This window comes from Eleutherodactylus coqui, chromosome 4 (assembly GCF_035609145.1).
Source record: "Eleutherodactylus coqui strain aEleCoq1 chromosome 4, aEleCoq1.hap1, whole genome shotgun sequence".
NCBI lineage: Eukaryota > Metazoa > Chordata > Amphibia > Anura > Eleutherodactylidae > Eleutherodactylus > Eleutherodactylus coqui.
In genome coordinates this window covers 175551790-175574532 of record NC_089840.1, presented here as the reverse complement: position 1 = coordinate 175574532, position 22743 = coordinate 175551790, and the positions used below count along the sequence as shown (strand labels likewise).

At 44.7% G+C, this 22743-nt stretch overlaps 1 protein-coding gene across 1 annotated transcript in view; it reads right to left on the bottom strand.

Annotated features, from left to right (window-relative positions):
- Nucleotides 1-17867, bottom strand: part of SH2D4B (SH2 domain containing 4B) — a 224395-nt gene extending 206528 nt beyond the window's left edge. Inside the window, exon 1 of the mRNA XM_066601611.1 lies at nt 17684-17867. Coding sequence (XP_066457708.1) covers nt 17684-17867 — 184 coding nt within the window. The remainder of the gene's footprint in view (nt 1-17683) is intronic.
- Nucleotides 17868-22743: the final 4876 nt, after the last annotated feature.

Below are 22743 nucleotides of genomic sequence, written 5' to 3'. Positions count from 1 at the left end.
TAGCCGCGCTTGCGCAGTCCGGGTCTTCTGCAGTCTTCTATGGGGCCGCTCGTGTAGAATGCCGGCTCCGTTTAGCTCCGCCCCGTCACGTGCCGATTCCAGCCAATCAGGAGGCTGGAATCGGCAATGGACCGCACAGAAGCCCTGCGGTCCACGGAGACAGAGGATCCCGGCGGCCATCTTCAGCAGGTAAGTATGAAGACGCCGGACCGCCGGGATTCAGGTAAGCGCTGTGCGGGTTGTTTTTTTAACCCCTGCATCGGGGTTGTCTCGCGCCGAACGGGGGGGGGGGGTTAAAAAAAAAAAAACCGTTTCGGCGCGGGACAACCCCTTTAACTACATCTCAGGTAAATGATTAGAGCTGTGGCATAATTAGATGAATAGTCTTGCTAGCTGATGCTCTAAAAATGGTTCCACCCTTGTCCTATAAAATGCTCTCAGAGGCTACATGTGTGTAAGAAATAGGGAAAAAGGAAATGGAGCAACCCCAGTGTAAAAAGGTCTGAAATTGGAAACCTGGAGCTTAGTATTAGGGATAGATTGCGGTCTAGTTTGTTTTTTTGGAAGGTGCAGCCCATCCTACAAAACGTCATACCCACATGGTAAACTTACGAATCGCAGACAAGGAAGGAAAATACTTTCTTTCATAGGGGTGAATATGGCACAACTGGTATAAGTGCAGTATGTCTCCACCAGAAGTATGGGTTGGCCAAGCTGATCTACAGGTAATGCCCAGATTATGCCCAAAGCTAACAAAAACTCCCAAGTAGAGATATATTACACCAAAGGGCTATTTACACTGTATGAATGTCAGGCAAACGATGCCAGACACTGGTCCCTATGTGTACTCGCTCCCATGCTGCTGCTGCACAGGAGCGAGTATCACTGGCTCACTCAACAGGAAGGCGGGGTGACTGGAGGAAATTTCTCTCCTCGCTCTCCCCTGCCCCTCTCCATTCACTTTAGCAGCTGCCGTTCAGTACTGAATGGCTGCAAAAAAAACTAAACGGTGATCGTTCAGGGTAAACAGCAGCTGTTCAGTACTATACGGTTGCTGCTAAAGTGAATAGAGAGTGGAGGGGGGTAAAGGGAGGAGTGAAATCTCCAGCTGCTCCTCCTCACTGCTGCCTGCTCTGTGAGCGAGCCAGCAATTCTGCAGTATGTCTGCAACGGGGCATGAAACTGGGCATGATCTGGGTGTTACCTATAGGTCAGCCTGGCCAACCCATACTTCCGGTGGAGACATACTGTACTAATACCGGTGCAACTTCAGAACCTACTGAAGGTTGTGCCATATTCATTCCTCCGAAAGAAAGGATTTTCTCGATCTGTGTGTAGTGGACTTCTTTTTCTTCTTGAATAGAGTTTGTTGACAACTAGACATGCCTCTATGATGCAATCAAACAGATTTTGCATAGTTAACAGAGTTTGAGAGGGGGCGCATTATTGAAATACGAGAAGCTGGATGGTTATATTGATGTATGACCTATTATGACCAGACTGTTAGGAGGTGTCAAGACCAGTGGATGCATGAGGGCATACAAGGTGACCAGGCTCAGACCACCCTCAGCAAACCATGAGTAGAGAGGATATTCTGATTGGCTGACAAGCTTGAGTAACTATAACTGTTTCATTATCTGCCATCCATAGACAGGTATCACTCTTGTTACACACCCATGGGTCTGTTGGAACAATTTCCAGATGCTTGGACGAGGGGCATGTGGTCCCACTGCACCCATTATGTGTACTGCCTTAAACACCCATCGTCACCTCTGCTTGCTGTGGTATAGTGAACGATGAAACTGGATACTACGGAGCAGAACAAAGTTGTCTTCAGCGATGAATCCAGGTTTAGCTTGGCACTGATGATGGCCATGCCTATGTCTGGAGACCTAGGGGTGAGCACCTCAATCCTCCCTTTGTATGGAGATGCACCCTGTCCCCATAGTGTGATGGTTTGGAGGGCCATCACATATGACAGTCAGTCACCCCTAGTAGAGGTAAGAGGAACAATGACAGCTCAGCAAAATGTTCAGGACATCCTGCAGCTTTATGTGTTCCTCTCATGGCGGTTTTCAAGAGGCATTTTCCAGTAGGATAATACTTGGCCTCACACACAAGGGGGTCACAGGAATGCCTCCAAAACATTGCCACACTTGTGTAGCCTGCCTGGTCGCCAGATTTATTGCCAATAGAACATGTATGGGACCATCTGGAACTCCAACTCTATCAGCTTACGGGTTTGCACGATCTAGAGGCTTAGTCCCAGCAAATGTGAAGCTATATGCCGCAAGATACCATACAGAACCTGTATGACAACTCCTTCTATAGGAGAGATGTTTTTTTGACAATGAGTGTACAAACACACAAACAAGAGCCAGCACAAAAATTTTGCTTACAGTTTAGTTATAATTATATAATTAGAACCTTATTTTGTATTTATACTTATTTAAAAAATGTTTTTCTCCCTAGATAGTCCAGGACAAATGTTAGAATAGTGCTACCTGAAGATCTTTTCTGTGTCAGGTCCAGCTTAATGTAAATATTCCAAGATGGTCACAACTAATCAGTCTTGCATTGTCACACTCTCTTATCACTTGCTCAGGAACTCTTCTGATCTCAGAAAAGACACAACAATTACGTAAGCAGCTACTCACTATAGCAGGTATCCCTCCATACACCCAGTAGAGCAAAAACAGCAGCAAAACTGAGCATGTGTGAGCACAGTGAAACAATTACTGAGTTGGACACCGAATAGAAATAGCAGGTGGTGCTATTCTAATGCTTGAATATCTGGGGATAGAAGCATCTTTTAAAATAAGTGTAAGGGTTTGTTCACATGTACTGGAAATGCTGCAGATTTTCCATAGTGGAAAAATCCCGCAACAAAATCTGCAGCATTTCCGCATCACAAACTCCATAGAATTCATACTTTTGAGGCAGATTTTACTCAAAGTCAGCTGCAGACCCACAGCTTATTTCAGCTGCACTCCTCTCACCTCCCAATATTACATGCTGCTGTACCCAGAGTGCAGCTCACAACGGCAACTGCTACCACCGACGTTCATGTGATGTGCTGTACATATGATGCCACTTCTGTATTACATGACGGGCGGAGGTGGCTGCACTTAGTAGCAGTAGCTGGTGTGCCCTTCTGTGTACAATAGCGCACAGTATTGAAAGATGAAAGAAGCATGGCACAGGTTAAAATCAGTTGCAGATCTGCAGCTGATTGTGAGTCAAAGTCCTCACTAATGGTGCTGTCCTTGACAGTGTTTTTGATGTGGATTTTGCCACTGATGTTCTGCTGCAGAAAATCTGCAGGATTTCTGCTACGTGTGAACATGCCATAAATATGAAATGATTATAATTCTTGGCTATATGTAACTACTAGCTGATATACCCGGCTTCGCCCAAGTTAAATTGGTACTGGTGTTTATCTGGTGTTCACACAGAAAATCTCATGAAGTCGTGGTTACTTTAGAGATACTGGGGGAAAAATATGTTCATCATTTTGCATGGTTCTTTGCGTTACCCAGGAAACACCATGTGGAGGTAACCATGCAACATTTCCTTTATATAAAATGACATCGGGAAGTGAGAGAATTAGATTACGTACGTAAAATTTGGACGCCAATTCTTTTGCGTTTAAAATTGAATAATCAAGTTAGGACCCATTAGCTTTTCCTATTTATGACATATTCAATGCTTGTGCCAAATTTCCTGTTTCTATGACATCGGGAAGTGAGAGAATTAGATTACGTAGGTAAAATTTGGATGCTAATTCTTTTGCACTTAGAATTGAATAATCGAGCTGGGACCCATTAACTTTTCCTATTTATGACATAATAAATGCTCGTGCCAAATTTCTAGTTTGTATGACATTGAGAAGTGAGAGAATTAGATTCTGTACATACAATTTGGATGCTAATTCTTTTGCGATTAGAATTAAATAATCGAGTTGGGACCCATTAGCTTTTCCTATTTATGACATAGTCAATGCTTGTGCCAAATTTCAAGCTTCTATGACATCAGGAAGCAAGAGAATTAGATTTCGTACGTAAAATTTAAACGCTAATTCTTTTGTGCTTAGAATTGAATAATCAAGTTGGGAACTATTAAATTTTCCTATTCATGACATAATAATTAGAGATGAGCGAATGTACTCGGTAAGGGCGATTTCGCAATCGAGCACCGCGACTTTCGAGTACTTCACTACTCGGGTGAAAAGTACTCGGATGCGCTGTGGGGCGGGGGGTTGCAGAGGGGAGTGGGGGGTAGCAGCGGGGAACAGGGGGGAGCCCTCTCTCTCTCCCTCTCCCCCCCACTCCCCTCTGCAACCCCCCGCTCACCCACATCGCACCCGAGTACTTTTCACTCGAGTAGTGAAGTACTCGAAAATTGCGATGCTCGATTGCGAAATCGCCCTTACCGAGTACGTTCGCTCATCTCTAATAATAATCAATGCTCACGCCAAATTTCAAGTGAGAGTATTAGATTCCATACGTAATATTTGGACGCTAATTCGTTTGTGCTTAGAATTGTATAATCGAGTTGGGACCCATTAACTTTTCCTATTTATGACATAATCAATGCTCATGCCAAATTTCATGTACCTACGACATCGGGAAGTGAGAGAATTAGATTACGTACGTAAAATTTGGACGCTAATTCTTTAGCATTTGGAATTGAATGATCGAGTTGGGACCCATTAGATTTTCCTATTTATGACACAATCAATGCTTGTGCCAAATTTCAAGTTTCTATGACATTGGGAAGTTGGAGAATTAGATTCCATACGTAAAATTTGGACGCTAATTCTTTTGCGCTTAGAATTGAATAATCGAGTTGGGACCTATTAGGTTTTCCTATTTATGACATAATCAATGCCTGTGCCAAATTTCAAGTTTCTATGACACCGGGAAGTGAGAGAATTGGATTACGTACGTAAAATTTTGACGCTAATTCTTTTGCGCTAGAATTAAATAATCGACTTGGGACCCATTAACTTTTTCTATTTATGACATAATCAATGCTCGTACCAAATTTCATGTTTCTATGACATCGGGAAGTGAGAGAATTAGATTTCGTACGTAAAATTTAGACACTAATTCTTTTGCGCTAGAATTGAATAATCGAGTTGGGAGACATTAACTTTTCCAATTTATGACATAATCAATGCTTGTGCCAAATTTCTAGCTTGTATGACATCGGGAAGTGAGAGAATTTAGATTCTGTACATAAAATTTGGATGCTAATTCTTTTGTGCTTAGAATTAAATATTCGAGTTGGGACCCATTAGCTTTTCCTATTTATAACATAGTCAATGCTCGTGCCAAATTTCAAGCTTCTATGACATCAGGAAGCGAGAGAATTAGATTTCGTACGTAAAATTTGAACGCTAATTCTTTTGCGCTTAGAATTGAATAATCGAGTTGGGAACTATTACATTTTCCTATTTATGACATCATAATCAATGCCCGTGCCAAATTTCAAGTGAGAGAATTAGATTCTGTACGTAATATTTGGATGCTAATTCGCTTGTTCTTAGAATTGTATAATCGAGTTGGGACCCATTAACTTTTCCTATTTATGACATAATTAGAGATGAGCGAACGTACTCGTCCGAGCTTGATACTCGTTCGAGTATTAGCGTGTTCGAGATGCTCGTTACTAGAGGCGAGCACCACGCGATGTTCGAGTTACTTTCACTTTCATCTCTGAGACGTTAGCGCGCTTTTCGGGCCAATAGAAAGACAGGGAAGGCATTACAACGGCCCCCTGCGACGTTCAAGCCCTATACCACGCCCCTGCAGTGAGTGGCTGGCGAGATCAGGTGTCACCCGAGTATATAAATCGGCCCCTCCCGCAGCTAGCCACAGATGCATTCTGACAGAGATCAGGGAAAGTGCTGCTGGTGCCGGAGCTGCTATAGGGAGAGCGTTAGGAGTGATTTTAGGCTTTAAGAACCCCAACGGTCCTTCTTAGGGCCACATCTGACTGTGTGCAGTACTGTTGAGGCTGCTTTTAGCAGTGTTGCACAATTTTTTTTTTTTGTATATCGTCCGTGCAGAGCATTGCGTCCGCAGTCTGCAGTCATTGCACAGAGTATAAGGCCAGTACTGGTGAGGCAGGGAAAGAGATATTCAGGCTATATAGGCAGTGGGCTTTTTCCAAAAAATTGGGGAAAAATACTATATTTGGGCTGCCTGTGACCGTCTTCAGTTTACTGCGTGTCTGCTGGGGGTAGTAGTCCTAATTAATACGCAGCTAAGCGTTACAGCAGGCTTGCGCAAAATTGTTTCCTGGATCTGCTGTCTCTGTTACATCAGCGCCGTCATCCCGCCAGAGGGAAACAGTATACATAATATTATACGCTGCCTACAGTATCTATCTGCTGGGGGTAGTAGTCCTAATTAATACGCAGCTAAGCGTTACAGCAGCCTTGCGCAAAATTGTTTCCTGGATCTGCTGTCTCTGTTACATCAGCGCCGTCATCCCGCCAGAGGGAAACAGTATACATAATATTATACGCTGCCTACAGTATCTATCTGCTGGGGGTAGTAGTCCTAATTAGAACGCAGCTAAGCGTTACAGCAGGCTTGCGCAAAATTGTTTCCTGGATCTGCTGTCTCTGTTACATCAGCGCCGTCATCCCGCCAGAGGGAAACAGTATACATAATATTATATGCTGCTTACAGTATCTATCTGCTGGGGGTAGTAGTCCTAATTAATACGCAGCTAAGCGTTACAGCAGCCTTGCGCAAATTGTTTCCTGGATCTGCTGTCTCTGTTACATCAGCGCCATCATTCCGCCAGAGGGAAACAGTATACATAATATTATATGCTGCCTACAGTATCTATCTGCTGGGGGTAGTAGTCCTAATTAATACGCAGCTAAGCGTTACAGCAGCCTTGCGCAAAATTGTTTCCTGGATCTGTTGTGCGTTCCGTAAGGGAAGTCAGCCTCCAACCACAGGCCAATAAGCGGCACATTTAATTACAGCGTTCTGTTTCTGCACTACTGGTAATAGAGCATGCTGAGGGGTAGGGGTAGGCATAGAGGACGTGGACGCGGGCGAGGACGTGGAGGCCCAAGTCAGGGTGTGGGCACAGGCCGAGCTCCTGATCCAGGTGTATCGCAGCCGACTGCTGCGGGATTAGGAGAGAGGCACGTTTCTGGCGTCCCCACATTCATCTCACAATTAATGGGTCCACGCGGTAGACCTTTATTAGAAAATGAGCAGTGTGAGCAGGTCCTGTCATGGATGGCAGAAAGTGCATCCAGCAATCTATCGACCACCCAGAATTCTGCGCCGTCCACTGCTGCAACTCTGAATCCTCTGGCTGCTGCTCCTCCTTCCTCCCAGCCTCCTCAATCCATTACAATGACACATTCTGAGGAGCAGGCAGACTTCCAGGAACTGTTCTCGGGCCCCTGCCCAGAATGGGCAGCAATGGTTCCTCTCCCACCGGAGGAGTTTGTCGTGACCGATGCCCAACCTTTGGAAAGTTCCCGGTGTCCGGGGGATGAGGCTGGGGACTTCGCGCAACTGTCTCAAGAGCTTTCAGTGGGTGAGGAGGACGATGACGATGAGACACAGTTGTCTATCACTCAGGTAGTAGTAATTGGAGTAAGTCCGAGAGAGGAGCGCACAGAGGATTTGGAGGAAGAGCAGCAGGACGATGAGGTGACTGACCCCACCTGGTTTGCTACGCCTACTGAGGACAGGTCTTCAGAGGGGGAGGCAAGGGCAGCAGCAGGGCAGGTTGGAAGAGGCAGTGCGGTGGCCAGGGGTAGAGGCAGGGCCAGACCAAATAATCCACCAACTGTTTCCCAAAGCGCCCCCTCGCGCCATGCCACCCTGCAGAGGCCGAGGTGCTCAAAGGTCTGGCAGTTTTTCACTGAGAGTGCAGACGACTGACGAACAGTGGTGTGCAACCTTTGTCGTGCCAAGATCAGCCGGGGAGCCACCACCACCAGCCTCACCACCACCAGCATGCGCAGACATATGATGGCCTAGCACCCCACAAGGTGGGACGAAGGACGTTCACCGCCTCTGGTTTGCACCGCTGCCTCTCCCCCTGTGCCCCAACCTGCCACTGAGATCCAACTCCCCTCTCAGGACACAGGCACTACCGTCTCCTGGCCTGCACCCACACCCTCACCTCCGCTGTCCTCGGCCCCATCCACCAATGTCTCTCAGTGCACCGTCCAGCCATCGCTAGCGCAAGTGTTGGAACGTCAGCGCAAGTACGCCGCCAAGCACCCGCACGCTCAAGCGTTAAACGTGCACATAGCCAAATTTATCAGCCTGGAGATGCTGCCGTATAGGGTTGTGGAAACGGAGGCTTTCAAAGGTATGATGGCGGCCGCGGCCCCGCGCTACTCAGTTCCCAGTTGCCACTACTTTTCCCGATGTGCCGTCCCAGCCCTGCACGACCACGTCTCCCGCAACATTGTACGCGCCCTCACCAACGCTGTTACTGGCAAGGTCCACTTAACAACAGACACGTGGACAAGCACTGGTGGGCAGGGCCACTATATCTCCCTGACGGCACATTGGGTGAATTTAGTGGAGGCTGGGACAGAGTCAGAGCCTGGGACCGCTCACGTCCTACCCACCCCCAGAATTGCGGGCCCCAGTTCGGTGGTGGTATCTGCGGCGGTGTATGCTTCCTCCACTTAACCACCCTCCTCCTCCTCCTACGCAACCTCTGTCTCGCAATCAAGATGTGTCAGCAGCAGCGCGTCGCCAGCAGTCGATGTCACGCGTCGTGGCAGCACAGTGGTGGGCAAGTGTCAGCAGGCCGTGCTGAAACTACTCCGCTTAGGAGAGAAGAGGCACACGGCCCACGAACTGCTGCAGGGTCTGACAGAGCAGACCGACCGCTGGCTTGTGCCGCTGAGCCTCCAACCAGGCATGGTCGTGTGTGACAACAGCCGTAACCTGGTGGCAGCTCTGCAGCTCGGCAGCCTCACGCACGTGCCATGCCTGGCCCACTTCTTTAATTTGGTGGTTCAGCGCATTCTGAAAAACTACCCCCGCTTGTCAGACCTGCTCGGAAAGGTGCGCCGGCTCTGCGCACATTTCCGCAAGTCCCACACGGACGCTGCCACCCTGCGCACCCTGCAACATCGGTTTCATCTGCCAGTGCACCGACTGCTGTGCGACGTGCCCACACGGTGGAACTCTACGCTCCACATGTTGGCCAGGCTCTATGAGCAGCGTAGAGCTATAGTGGAATACCAACTCCAACATGGGCGGCGTAGTGGGAGTCAGCCTCCTCAATTCTTTACAGAAGAGTGGGCCTGGTTGGCAGACATCTGCCAGGTCCTTGGAAACTTTGAGGAGTCTACCCAGATCGTGAGCGGGGGTGCTGCAATCATTAGCGTCACCATTCCTCTGCTATGCCTCTTGAGAAGTTCCCTGCAAAGCATAAAGGCAGACGCTTTGCACTCGGAAACGGAGGCGTGGGAAGACAGTATGTCGCTAGATAGTCAGAGCACCCTCATGTCTATATCTCAGCGTGTTGAGGAGGAGGAGGAGGGGGAGGAGCATGAGAAGGAGGGGGAAGAGACAGCTTGGCCCACTGCTGAGGGTACACATGCTGCTTGCCTGTCATCCTTTCAGCGTGTATGGCCTGAGGAGGAGGAGGAGGATCCTGAAAGTGATCTTCCTAGTGAGGACAGCCATGTGTTGTGTACAGGTACCCTGGCACACATGGCTGACTTCATGTTAGGATGCCTTTATCGTGACCCTCGCGTTACACGCATTCTGGCCACTACGGATTACTGGGTGTACATACTGCTCGACCCACGGTATAAGGAGAACCTTTCCACTCTCATACCCGAAGAGGAAAGGGGTTCGAGAGTGATGCTATACCACAGGACCCTGGCGGACAAACTGATGGTAAAATTCCCATCCGACAGCGCTAGTGGCCGAAGGCGCAGTTCCGAGGGCCAGGTAGCAGGGGAGGCGCAGAGATCAGGCAGCATGTACAGCACAGGAAGGGGAACACTCTTTAGGGCCTTTGACAGCTTTCTGGCTTCCCAGCAAGACTGTGTCACCGCTCCCCAGTCAAGGCTGAGTCAGCAGGAGCACTGTAAAAGGATGGTGAGGGAGTACCTAGCCGATCGCACGACCGTCATCCGTGACGCCTTTGCCCCCTACAACTACTGGGTGTCAAAGCTGGACACGTGGCCAGAACTCGCGCTGTATGCCCTGGAGGTGCTTGCTTGTCCTGCGGCTAGCGTCTTGTCAGAGAGGGTGTTTAGTGCGGCTGGGGGAATCATCACGGATAAGCGTACCCACCTGTCAACCGACGGCGCCGACAGGCTTACACTCATCAAGATGAACAAAGCCTGGATTTCCCCAGACTTCTCTTCTCCACCAGCGGACAGCAGTGATACCTAAACAATACGTAGGCTGCACCCGCGGATGGAAGCATTGTTCTCTATCACCATCAAAAACGTGGACCTTTTAGCTTCATCAATCTGTGTATAATAGTCATCCTCCTCCTCCTGCTCCTCCTGAAACCTGACGTAATCACGCCAAACGGGCAATTTTTCTTAGGCCCACAAGGCTCAGTCATATAATTTTTGTAAACAATTTTTATACGTTTCAATGCTCATTAAAGCGTTGAAACTTGCACCTGAACCAATTTTTATTTTAACTGGGCTGCCTCCAGGCCTAGTTACAAATTAAGCCACATTAACCAAAGCGATTAATGGGTTTCACCTGCCCTCTTGGTTGGGCATGGGCAATTTTTCTGACGTACATTAGTACTGTTGGTGCACCAATTTTTTGGGGCCCTCGCCTACAGTGTAATCCAATAAATTTTTTGCCCCCACCTGCATTAAAGCTGAAGTTACATCAGCTGTGATGGGCACTGCAATGGGATACATTTATGTACAGCCGGTGGGTTCCAGGGAGCCACCCATGCTGTGGGTCCACACGGAGTTGTAACTGCATGTGTCCACTTCTAAAGAACCCCAGTCTGACTGGGGCATGCAGTGCGGGCCGAAGCCCACCTGCATTAAACATGACATTACCTCAGCTGTGCTGGGCACTGCAATGGGATATATTTATGTACCGTTGGTGGGTTCCAGGGAGCCACCCATGCTGTCGGTCCACACGGAGTTGTAACTGTATGTGTCCACTTCTAAAGAACCCCAGTCTGACTGGGGCATGCAGTGTGGGCCGAAGCCCACCTGCATTAAACATGACATTACCTCAGCTGTGATGGGCAATGCAATGGGATATATTTATGTACCACCGGTGGCTTCCTGGCACCCACCCATGCTGTCGGTCCACAGGGACTTCACAATAGGGAGTTGTACCTGCCTGTGTCTATGAATTAAAAACCCCGGTCAGGTTGGGGCATGCAGTGTGGGCCGAAGCCCACCAGCATTTAATCGGACGTTACCTCAGCTGTGATGGGCACTGCAATGGGATACATTTATGTACAGCCGGTGGCTTCCAGGGAGCCACCCATGCTGTGGGTGCACACGGAATTCCCATTGCGGAGTTGTACCTGCCTGTGACTATTTATAAAAAACCGCGGTCTGACAGGGGCATGCAGACACCTTGACAGAATGAATAGTGTGTGGCACATAGGTTCCCCATTGCTATGCCCACGTGTGCAGCTCCTGATGGCGGTGGCACAGGATTATATTTCTCATTGCTTCTGTACAGCATTGTGGGCTATCGCCCCACCCCTTTTAAAGAGGGTCGCTGCCTAGCCGTGCCAACCCTCTGCAGTGTGTGCCTGCGGTTCCTCCTCATGGCAGACACACTTATAAATAGACATGAGGGTGGTGTGGCTATGAGGCCAGCGTGTGGCATGAGTGCAGCTGAAGGCTGCGCAGGGACACTTTGGTGTGCGCTGTGGACACTGCGTCGTGCGGGGGGGGGGGGGGGGTTGGGCAGCATGTAACCCAGGAGAAGTGGCAGGGGAGTGTCATGCAGGCAGTGATTGTGCTTTGTTGGAGGTAGTGTGGTGCTTAGCTAAGGTATGCATTGCTAATGAGGGCTTTTCAGAAGTAAAAGTTGTTGGGAGGGGGGGGGCCCACTCTTGCCGCTATTGTGGCTTAATAGTGGGACCTGGGAACTTGAGATGCAGCCCAACATGTAGCCCCTCGCCTGCCCTATCCGTTGCTGTGTCGTTCCCATCACTTACTTGAATTGCCCAGATTTTCACAAATGGAAACCTTAGCGAGCATTGGCGATATACAAAAATGCTCGAGTCGCCCATTGACTTCAATGGGGTTCGTTACTCGAAACAAACCCTCGAGCATCGCGAAATTTTCATCCCGAGTAACGAGCACCCGAGCATTTTGGTGCTCGCTCATCTCTAGACATAATCAATGCTCGTGCCAAATTTCATGTATCTACGACATTGGGAAGTGAGAGAATTAGATTACGTACCTAAAATTTGGACGCTAATTCTTTTGCGCTAGAATTGAATAATCGAGTTGGGACACATTAACTTTTCCTATTTTGGACATAATCTATGCTTGTGCCAAATTTCATGTTTCTACGACATCGGGAAGTTGGAGCATTAGTGGCGAGTCAGTCAGTGAGTCAGTGAGGGCTTTCGTCTTTATATATATAGATAACCAATAGTTTTTCCTGGGAGAATGTGTTTAAAAGGAATCTGTCAACTACTTTGAGCCCTTTAAGCTTATGAACTCAGTAGCTGATATGCTGAGTCCAGGAAAGTAAGTTCGATATTTACTTTCCCTCCATTTCTTTGGTGTCAGATGTCAAACCCACCATTGAATGTTTCCTGGGGACTACATAAGCATGTGCACAGAATGAGAGGACTACATAGGACGAGCCATGTAGTCAGTGGAATGCACTGCAGTGGTGGGTTTGAAAGCTGGTACAGAGGATACAGTGGGGAAGGTATGTAACTTACAACTGCTGACTCAGCATGTAAGCTAATTTGAGCCGATATGCTTAGTTTATAGGGCTCAAAGTAGCTGACAGAATTTTTAACCAACAGGTGCGGTACTGCAGCTTGTCTTATTCAAATAGGCTGCTAGGGCTTGACAACATCTTTGGGTGCCAGCAGCCTTGGCAACCGCCATTATCATGCGAACACAGATGAGAGCTTGGCCCAATCCAGCAGGGCCACGGCAGAAGATGGAAGGCATCACTGGAGCAACAGAGGTGTTTGGTGGCCTAGCATCAGACAGGAGCCCTGGCCGCCAGCAGGGACTTGTCAGAGGAATTGGGAGCAGCAACAAACCATTTAATTTTTCAAGAAAGTCTGATAAAAAAAGATATTTTAATTAAAGTCAACTCTCCATAACATTAATTAACAAAGCTAATTAGGACAGTTTGTTTTCATTTGCTGTGACAAATGTAGTATCCTTTAGGGGAAAATAGTGATTCTTTCAATTAACATATTTTTAAAAAGACACAAGTCAAAAGTCTTATTTCTCTATTGAATATGAATTCAGCGTACTGTAAGATAAGTCTGCTACAGTTATCCAACAGGAATATCAAGAAGCTGGGTTTTCTACTTTTCTGCCTATAGCAGGGTGGGTACAGAAGGGATCTGTGCATGGACCCTTGATCTCAAATTGCTCATCCTAAACCTAAAACATTAATTTATGTCTATTTTCCAATTTACCAGTAACTGTGAGCTATGACATTAATTAACTCAGTCCCTTAAAAGCAATCTAATAGGCAGTAGGAAGTTGCTCTTAGGGCTCTTTCACTAGCGTATATCAGTCACCATTTTCACGTCCGGACAATATATGCTACCATCTGAGGCATAAAAACTTGTGAACGGGCGCACAAATCTAACGTTTGTGCGCCCATTCATATGGCATGGGTCCCGGTGCATATACACCGAGGCCACCATGCCGTTGCCCCTTCCCCTTCCCTCCACTCGCTGGCTCACCTCCTCTCTCCTTCTCTCTGACTGTTTACAATGGGAGAAGCGGGGCGGAGGCGAAGCTAAGCTCCCGCCCCCTCCACACCCTTTGTCCGCAGCCAGCAATAAGAGGAGGTGGGATGGGGCGGCGCTTAGCTCCGCTCCAATCCTGCCCCCTCCCATTGCAATCAGCCAGAGGGAAGGAGAGAAGAGGGAGTTTAGCAGTCACATAGCTAAACTCCCTCTCACCTGTCTTCTCCAGCCGTTGTCATTAGCTCCCTTGGGGGCCCATGCAGTGGCCAACGTATTCCGGCCTGAAAGAAATTTCCAGGACTATCTTTTGGGTCCGACATAAAAGGGCCCGGTGCTATATTGGCCTGACTGGGTGCTTTAACGTTGCGGAAATTCGACCATGTGATCTGAGGCATTGAACTCCAATGCGTCAGATCGTAGCGTATATCGGCTGACCGTGAGAACGGCCGGCCGATATACGCCTATGTAAAACAGCCCTTAAGTGTAGGGTTATGTAGGTTTTTTTCTCCCTAAGTGAAACCCTCTTGCAGATATGGTATCTCAGCCAAGCACCTGGAAATGGTTCCGATAAACATAGGAGCCTGTAATGATTGCGACACCTGTCTCTGGATGATGGGCAATGAATCAGTTGGAGCTGCTTGGCATATTGGATAATCAAATCATCCTCTTTACTAATGGTTTGTCGAGGGTGTTGATGTGACTATCCAGCTTCTCAAATTCCAATAATGTGCCGCTTTTGGCGCTCTGTTAACTAGGCAAAATTTCTGTGATTGCGTTTTAAAGGTGTCAAGTGGTCAACAAGCTCTACACAAGCGAAAAAGAGGTCACCACACACAAGTAGTCCCTGAGAGCCTTTTTATTGGCCAAGGATGGCAAGACTGTCCATCTAATCACATCACAATTCTAATCATTTGCATATCTACCTGAGATGTAACTGCATGCTGAGTTTTGCAGTAAAATGACAACTAATTTTCGATTCTGGATTTTTTAGGACAAAGAGTATTTAAAGACTGCATTTTACATTGTACTAAAGTGAGTCTCTATGCACGTTCCTATTCCATTTATGACACTAATATGCTTGGCTGGAAGGACAAACTCAATCCAGTGTAATTTAAATCTAACATTACCATTTAAAGTGCTAATTTCATTTAACCATGTTATTCTTGCAAATCTTACTCCATGTATATGTCCTGTAGCAAATCCCCATAGCTTGTCTGTGGCCAATTTTCCAATCATGTCATTGTCAGCTGGGGCTTACCATTGAAAACAATGATATTGTTAGCCATTGATTTGATTGCTGCATTTTCATTCTCAGAATTGAAGCTCATCAAAGCTATTAAAAGCAAAACCTCATTGTAGAGAAAATCGGAGGGTAAGGTGGGGTGATTTTAAACTGCAGTTTGGCTGTCAAGATAATAGGGAAGTTAAAGCAAAGATTCACCTAACAAAATGTGTGCAGAATTCAATCAGAAAGTAATACAAAGAAGTGCCAGGAGGACTGTAAAGGAAGAGAAAAAGATTGTTTTTCTCACATTCCAAGCTCCTAATTGCTGATTTTTGTCTTTTAAAATAAATTGTAACTCAATACAATTAAAATTAATGGCTCGTTGTTTTTATGAAGCGTGTTTTCTTCTGGACTACCAAGGTAATTAAAAATACCTCCTCTAAATGAAATTATGTATATATGCTCCCAATGACATTCTGCTAACACTCCTGTAAAAATGTCGCTGTCTAAGGTGCTGAAAAGGAGAACCTGGCAGTTGAATGCACTTTGTTGTACAAAGCTCTTTCAAAACATGACAAAACCAAGTTTCCCACGTTTTTTTTACTCAGCTGTTTATTTTTTAGCATATGTCTATTTTGTGGTGCTAATTTCTGTCAAATGTTCTCTACTAAGGAGATCAATTGCATAGGCATATTCACCAACCGTATGTAATAGCAGTGGAGCCCCAACACTACTGAACAATAGTAGTGGCATTTGGCATAAGGAATTTTATTGAATCAGCCTCAAAGGACTGCTGTGTGTGCTGCTAAAAGTGAAAAAAGTATCAAGAGCCTTAATAGACATTACTTGTATGATTCCAGTTACATATATTTCCCACTGTGTTATATGTTATGATGCACAGTACAGTACACACTACTATGGGAATGATAGCTATCACTGAATGGAAGATGCAAATAGATTTTTTTCTATTCAGAATAATGGAGACTAGGAAGAATGAAGAATATGGTGAAGGACCTAGAGTTGTAGATTTTAGTGCTCATAGTGTCTAATAGAAGTAAGCAGAATCGTTACAAGACGTTCCCAGCTTACTGTCATGGTCATTTATCTAAATACCCTGGCCAAAGAAGTGTGGCTTGTTGGCATTCCCTCACTTGCACTCAGATGCTTCACCAACCTACACTCTTGGAAGTAAGGGTCAGGGAACTTGGCATGTTACCTGATTGGGTAATCAGGAAATATCAAAGAGATTTATCATTGAAAGTTCTGAAGTCAGAAGGATGGTAGGAAGAAGTTTAGAAGGCACCATCAAGTAGACACTATCCGATTACTGGCATAACAAACTGGCAACAAAGAACTGGGAAAAATGATGAATGGATAAAGGAACTTGAGCAGGACAAGGGTGAATTTAGATCATAGTGTGTGATAAAGAATGGCACGAACAACTAACAAAAATTAAGTCAAAATGACTACTGTGAATACTTCATAGTATTGCCAGATCTCTCTGGATGTACCATACTGGAATAAGACAGATATAAGTTGACTTGGTTAAAATAATATCAATAACATTTCAAGTGAAATTTAAGAAAACGTGGTTACATGGCTGGAAGTTGTAAAGTTATTTGTGTTTAATTAAATACTGGAATCTACCTCTGTTATGAGACCAACACAATAAATTAAAGGATAGGATTGTACCTTGATTTCATTGTGAAGTGCAACTCATGTATAATTTGGACTTGCCATTGGAACAATTGCCTAAATTTATGACTTATATATGTAAACTGGAAGGCCAAATGTTACAAAGCAGCATATATCTTATAGTATAGGATCTAAAAGGATATTCTAATAGATTTAAATTTCATATAAATGGGGTTCATATAACACAGAATGTGTGATGCACTCATTTGTCATACAAGCAGTATCTCTGAAAATTTAAAGAAAACGAAAAAACTGATAAAGGGGATTAAGCTCATTACATAGTGGTAAATTCAGAAGCCCACTCACTTCTATAGGGAATTTAGCCTTTTGTAAGGAGACACCATTCTCCAGTTCTTTTTTTTTTGTTTCATTTTCCTGCGTGCAATTACAGTAGGTCCTTAGGTGGATACTTGGTGGAATTGAAGTGGCCAGCTGATGACTATTATTTGAAGCGATACATATCTATCTATTAGCATAATATACTATATACTAGAAGCAGGGACAATTATTTGAACCATATACTGTATATAGAAAGCATGGTACCTTTTAAGACTTAAAAGCATAGACTAATGACAAAATAGAATAAATATTATGATCTCTGTAGGTTCGAAGAATACATCTTCATACATGTTAGATAAGAATGGTATCTGCCATTTTAAGACTATAAAACATTCCAGTCCTCAAAATTTGCTTATTATCAGCTACTACCATTGATGAGCTTTATAATACGGATACCAAGTAAGAGGTTGATACCATTATTTTCCATGTAGATAATAAATATGTATCATTTAGTCACTGAGTTATTGTCTCACGGTCTTACAGTATTTCATCGGCACTTACTGTGTTGGAACTTGGCTTTGATTTTCATTTTGGATTCCTCCTTGTCCAGATTTCTATCCCACTCCACCCAGCGTCTGATTTGCTCTTCCCTCATCTTATAGAAGAGAATTTGTTTCTGTTCCTCATTGAGCTCCGAGAGAAGGTCAGGATCAATGTACATGTCTCTTAGAATCTGTTGCAACATGTTGACTTTAGACCCTTTTTGTGATGGATCAGACAAAAGTAAAACCTAATTCCACCAAACTCCTTCCATTGCTTTCTATAAGAAGTATAGTGTATGTGTAGAAGAAATATAAAGTCAGAATATAAAGAGAGATAAAAGGTGCAGGAAACAAAGTACAGGTTAGTAGTCTTTAGCAGTGTCTACATGTAGCAAATGCTGAATAAATATGTACGAGACTTAAGAAGATATGTAAAGACGCAGTGGAGCAGCTCACGGAGTATCACACCCTTTGCTATGGTTGACTTGTTTCTGGCTTTGAAGCAATGTGTGCTCAGGATAACAATGTTTTGAGTGATGTCATGGTTAAAAGTAACAGCTACACCAGCAATATCCATGTCAAGGCTGTTCGGCCTTTGAGAACTGATCTCTGGTGACAGACAGGAAAGCTTGGTTTTGTTCTGAGTGCCATTCGATTACAGCACAGGGCAGCTTGGTGCCAGGCTCCGGGGGATGAGGTTTCACTCTTTATTGATTAACCATTCTAACGCTGATGAGCCTGTACCGTAGCATAAAGGTAAGATATTATGTAAGTCACCATGCATAAAACTACAGATGATCCAACTGTGCTATTCATCTTTGAGGTTAATGGCTACTTGAAAAGCACCGGCAGCTCATGTAATGGCAGTAAAAGCTCCACATTAAAGCAATAATTATCGAAAAAGAGAAATATGAAGGATGGAGCGTGCCAGCATGGTTGTTGCATGACCTCGCCATTAGGGAGGTTCCTTGAGGAATGCAATCTGTGGGGAAATTTAGAACTCCCAGCAAGTCTTGAGAGCCTGCAGCTGATAGGGCATGTTAGGACTTATAGTTCCCTATGGAGCAGAAAGGGATAACAGGAACTTGAAAGTGAATTTATTTTAATACCTAATATTAACCTTCAACTGTGGATGTGATTTATTTGTTACACGTCTGTGGTTGTGGGGTCTCGCGGGCTCCTATATATTGTGCTTGACTTTTTTTTGCAATAATGAACTGGTTGTTTACAATAACTTGTTTTCATTAATTTTCAGGTTATCTATATATATAAAATTGAATGTATGCGTGTGTGTCTGTCTGTCTGTGTGTGTCTGTCTGCGTGCGTGTCTGTCTGTCTGTCTGTTTGTCCTTTATGCGCTACTACACCATTCATCCGATCGCCATGAAACTTTGGGAAGTTGTTGAGTACACTCCTGGGAAGATTATAGGCATAGTACATTTATGATACGATAAATGGCGCGCATGCGTGCATCGTCGACAGTTACGACCCCCCCACGTAGATCGTTCAATTTCCATCATTGCCACTAATTCTCTCACTTCCCGATGTTGTAGAAACATGAAATTTGGCACAGGCATTGATTATGTCATAAATAGGAAAAGGTAATAGGTCCCAACTCGATTACTCAATTCTAAGCGCAAAAGAATTAGCGTCCAAATTTTACGTACGGAATCTAATTTTCTCGCTTCCCAATGTCATAGAAACTTGAAATTTGGCACGAGCATTGATTATGTCATAAATAGGAAACGCTAATGGGTCCCAACTTAATTATTCAATTCTATGTGCCAAAGAATTAGCGTCCAACTTTTACGTACGGAATGTAATTTTCTCACATAGAAACTTGTAATTTGGCACGGGCATTGATTATGCCATAAATAGGAAAAGCTAATGGGTCCCAAGTCGATTATTCAATTCTAAGCGCAAAACAATTAGCGTCCAAATTTTACGTACGGAATCTAATTCTCTCACTTCCTGATATATATAAATGAATGTCTGTCTGTCTGTCTGTCCTTTATGCATTACTACACCATTCATCCAATTGCCATGAGACTTTGGGAAGTTGCTGCGTACACTCCTGGGAAGATTACTGGCATAGTACATCTATCCTACGATAGGTGGCGCGCGTGCGAGCATCGTCGACAGTTATGCCCCCCAGACAAAGATCGTTTGATTTCCATCTCAAGCACGAAAGCAAAAGGCATTACGAGCAACGGGATGCGTGTTCAACTACAAAATGATGCATCCACCGAACGTTTCACAAGACAATTGCTGGATATTGAGAATGCTGAGGTAAAATGAAAGCTGTGCTGTGATTGGTTGCTATTTCTTATACTGCTGAGGTAACATGAAAGCTGTGCTGTGATTGGTGGCTACTTCTTATACTACTGAGGTTGCATTAAAGCTGCGCTGTGATTCGTTGTTATATATTATACCACTGAGGTAACATGAAAGCTGCGCTGTGATTGGTTGTTATATATAATACCGCAGAGGTAACATGAAAGCTGCGCTGTGATTGGTTGCTATTTTTTATATTGCTGAGGCAGAATAAAAGTTGCGCTGTGATTGGTTGTTATTTCTCTTACTGCTGAGGTAACATGAAAGCTGCGCTGTGATTGGTTGTTATATTTTATACTGCTAAGGTAACATGAAAGCTGCGCTGTGATTGGTTGCTATATATTATACCACTGAGGTAACATGAAAGCTGCGCTGTGATTGGTTGTTATCTAGATATATATAAACGAATGAATGTATCTATGTCTGTCTTCGCAGCAACGCGCGACGGGTAAGCTAGTAATATAAATAAAAAACATGGAGAAATAGTAAACTTTTAGTTATATACTTTAGTAATGTTACATAAGAAAGAACTATAGGAACTTTTCATGTACCCTTGGTGCTAGATGCTGGGGGAAGCAGTCACCGACAAACCACTTTGCCTTGACCATGGAAGTTAGATACAAGAATATGGTACAAAACCATATAGTTCTCAGTGAAGGAAAGCCGAACTATAGCTCTGCCATGAATCTGTAACCCAGGTGCCGTTACTACGTTTTCATACACATTTGTTCATACAGTGTGATAGATATATTGGGTCTATGAAATCTTGTACCATCAATAACTGGAAGTATTGCCCATAGCAAGTAATTTTATCAATGTTCTAAAGTGACATTCCGGTTTCAGGAAAAAATTCTGTCCTGGGACTGGAGGAGGCATGGTTATATCTGAAGTTGCTATTCTTTCCAGTCTTCCAATCTGCCGGTTCTGGGTCCCGTTTTGAACTATTCAAGATGGCAGATGCAGTCCTCGGATTACCTGATCCTCACAGTGCATTGGTAGCCTTAGTCCACTAATACACTATACCTGCTTTCTTATTGGCCAGAGCTGATCACGTCAGAAAGCGGTGCACAGCATTGAGTTTACAAAAGTTTATTATGTTTTTTTTTACGAGGATGAATTAAAAACTATTCCAAGAGACTGAGAGGAAAGGACTGTTCACCTCGTTGTTCAATAAATGTTGCATTATCTGAAGATCTTCAGTACCACACACACCCTTTTACATGCACACGGCACCCTATTACAAATAGAATTACCGCTTGTGGATAACAGGAATCGCTCAATAGTCGTTCTGAATGACTGCTATCTTCTGAACGACTGCTATCTTCTGTGAATGACAGCGGGCATGCAGGGATAATACCTGCTCTGCCTCCATTGACTTTAACAACTATCACCCCTGTTTAAAACACAGAAGTCATAGTCAATGATACGGCTGTCGGGTTCTTGTGCACCCAACAGTCATACCGTATAAGGCTACATGTACACAAGCGACCCTGCGTACCTGTTGTTGTCTTCTTTTTCTGTAATAAGGATGGTCCGGATGGCACGCCGTCAGACATGAGTGGTACAGATTTTCCCACGCTGTCGCTAGGCAATGACGCAGGTGCCCACAGCCAATCCAGAAATTACATTCTGGATAGGCTGCGGGTAGTACAGCTTCAATTGACTTTAATGGAAGCCGTCCATGCGAAGCCCGCACAAAAATGGAGTATGCTGTGGCTTTTCATCCGCAAGACGAAACCACAATTGGTTTCCGCTTGTGTGCATGAAGAATCCCTTTTCCATAGCATGCTATGGGCAGTATTTGCTGCAGAATCCAGGGGCAGATGCCCGCCGCGGTTTCCGCAATTTAAATCTGCCCATGTGCAGGCGGCCTAAAGGTACCTTTAGTCATTAGCTGTGACAGCACTGTGTTTATGCCATCATTACACATACTAATTGTATAAACTTTTCTTACAACTTCATATTGTTTATTATTCATGTACCCAGGGAGTTAACTAGGAGGTGCTGGACCCCAGTGCAACATCAGTAACAGAACCCCCCATTATAAGGTTTATTACTAGTACTGGCCTTCTTACGTAGGCCCCCAATATTCCAGGGCCCAGGTGCAAGTAGACCCACTGTACCTACTATACCGGATGGCAAAAAATCTATATACAATGTTTATGTACGTTTTGTGGAACTCAGAATTGACATCACTTATTAAAATTTCACGCTTACTCTTCATGTGAACACAATGAAACAATTTCCAGCAGGGAAGATCATTTTTGAGTCACAATAACCAAGGCGTTCCATACAATTCCCCTAAACATATGCCCAATTACCTGTGAAAACATGTAGTTACATCTGCAGGTGGCCATCACTATGGAGAGCTGAATGGCTGACCACGCCATTAAAAACAAAGGCTGAAAACATTTTAGATGCTTTGTACAATCATAGCACTTTGGTACATATGCAGCAGAATATTCTTAAAGATCATATATATATATATATATATATATATATATATATAATTTTTTTTTGGCCACCCTGTAGTTGCACCTCTGACTGTACTGTGACATCTTAGTTTGTTATTCCTCTTTGTGACATCATAGAGAACAGTAATTATTCCTTTTTTGTTATTGCACTTTGGTAATTATCTCTGTGTGGTGACATTATAGTTCTTGTTTACACTGCTCGCTCAGTGCCCTGTCATTGGTCATATGTACATGCCCAAAATTGCTAATTTGACCATTCATTCTGGTGACT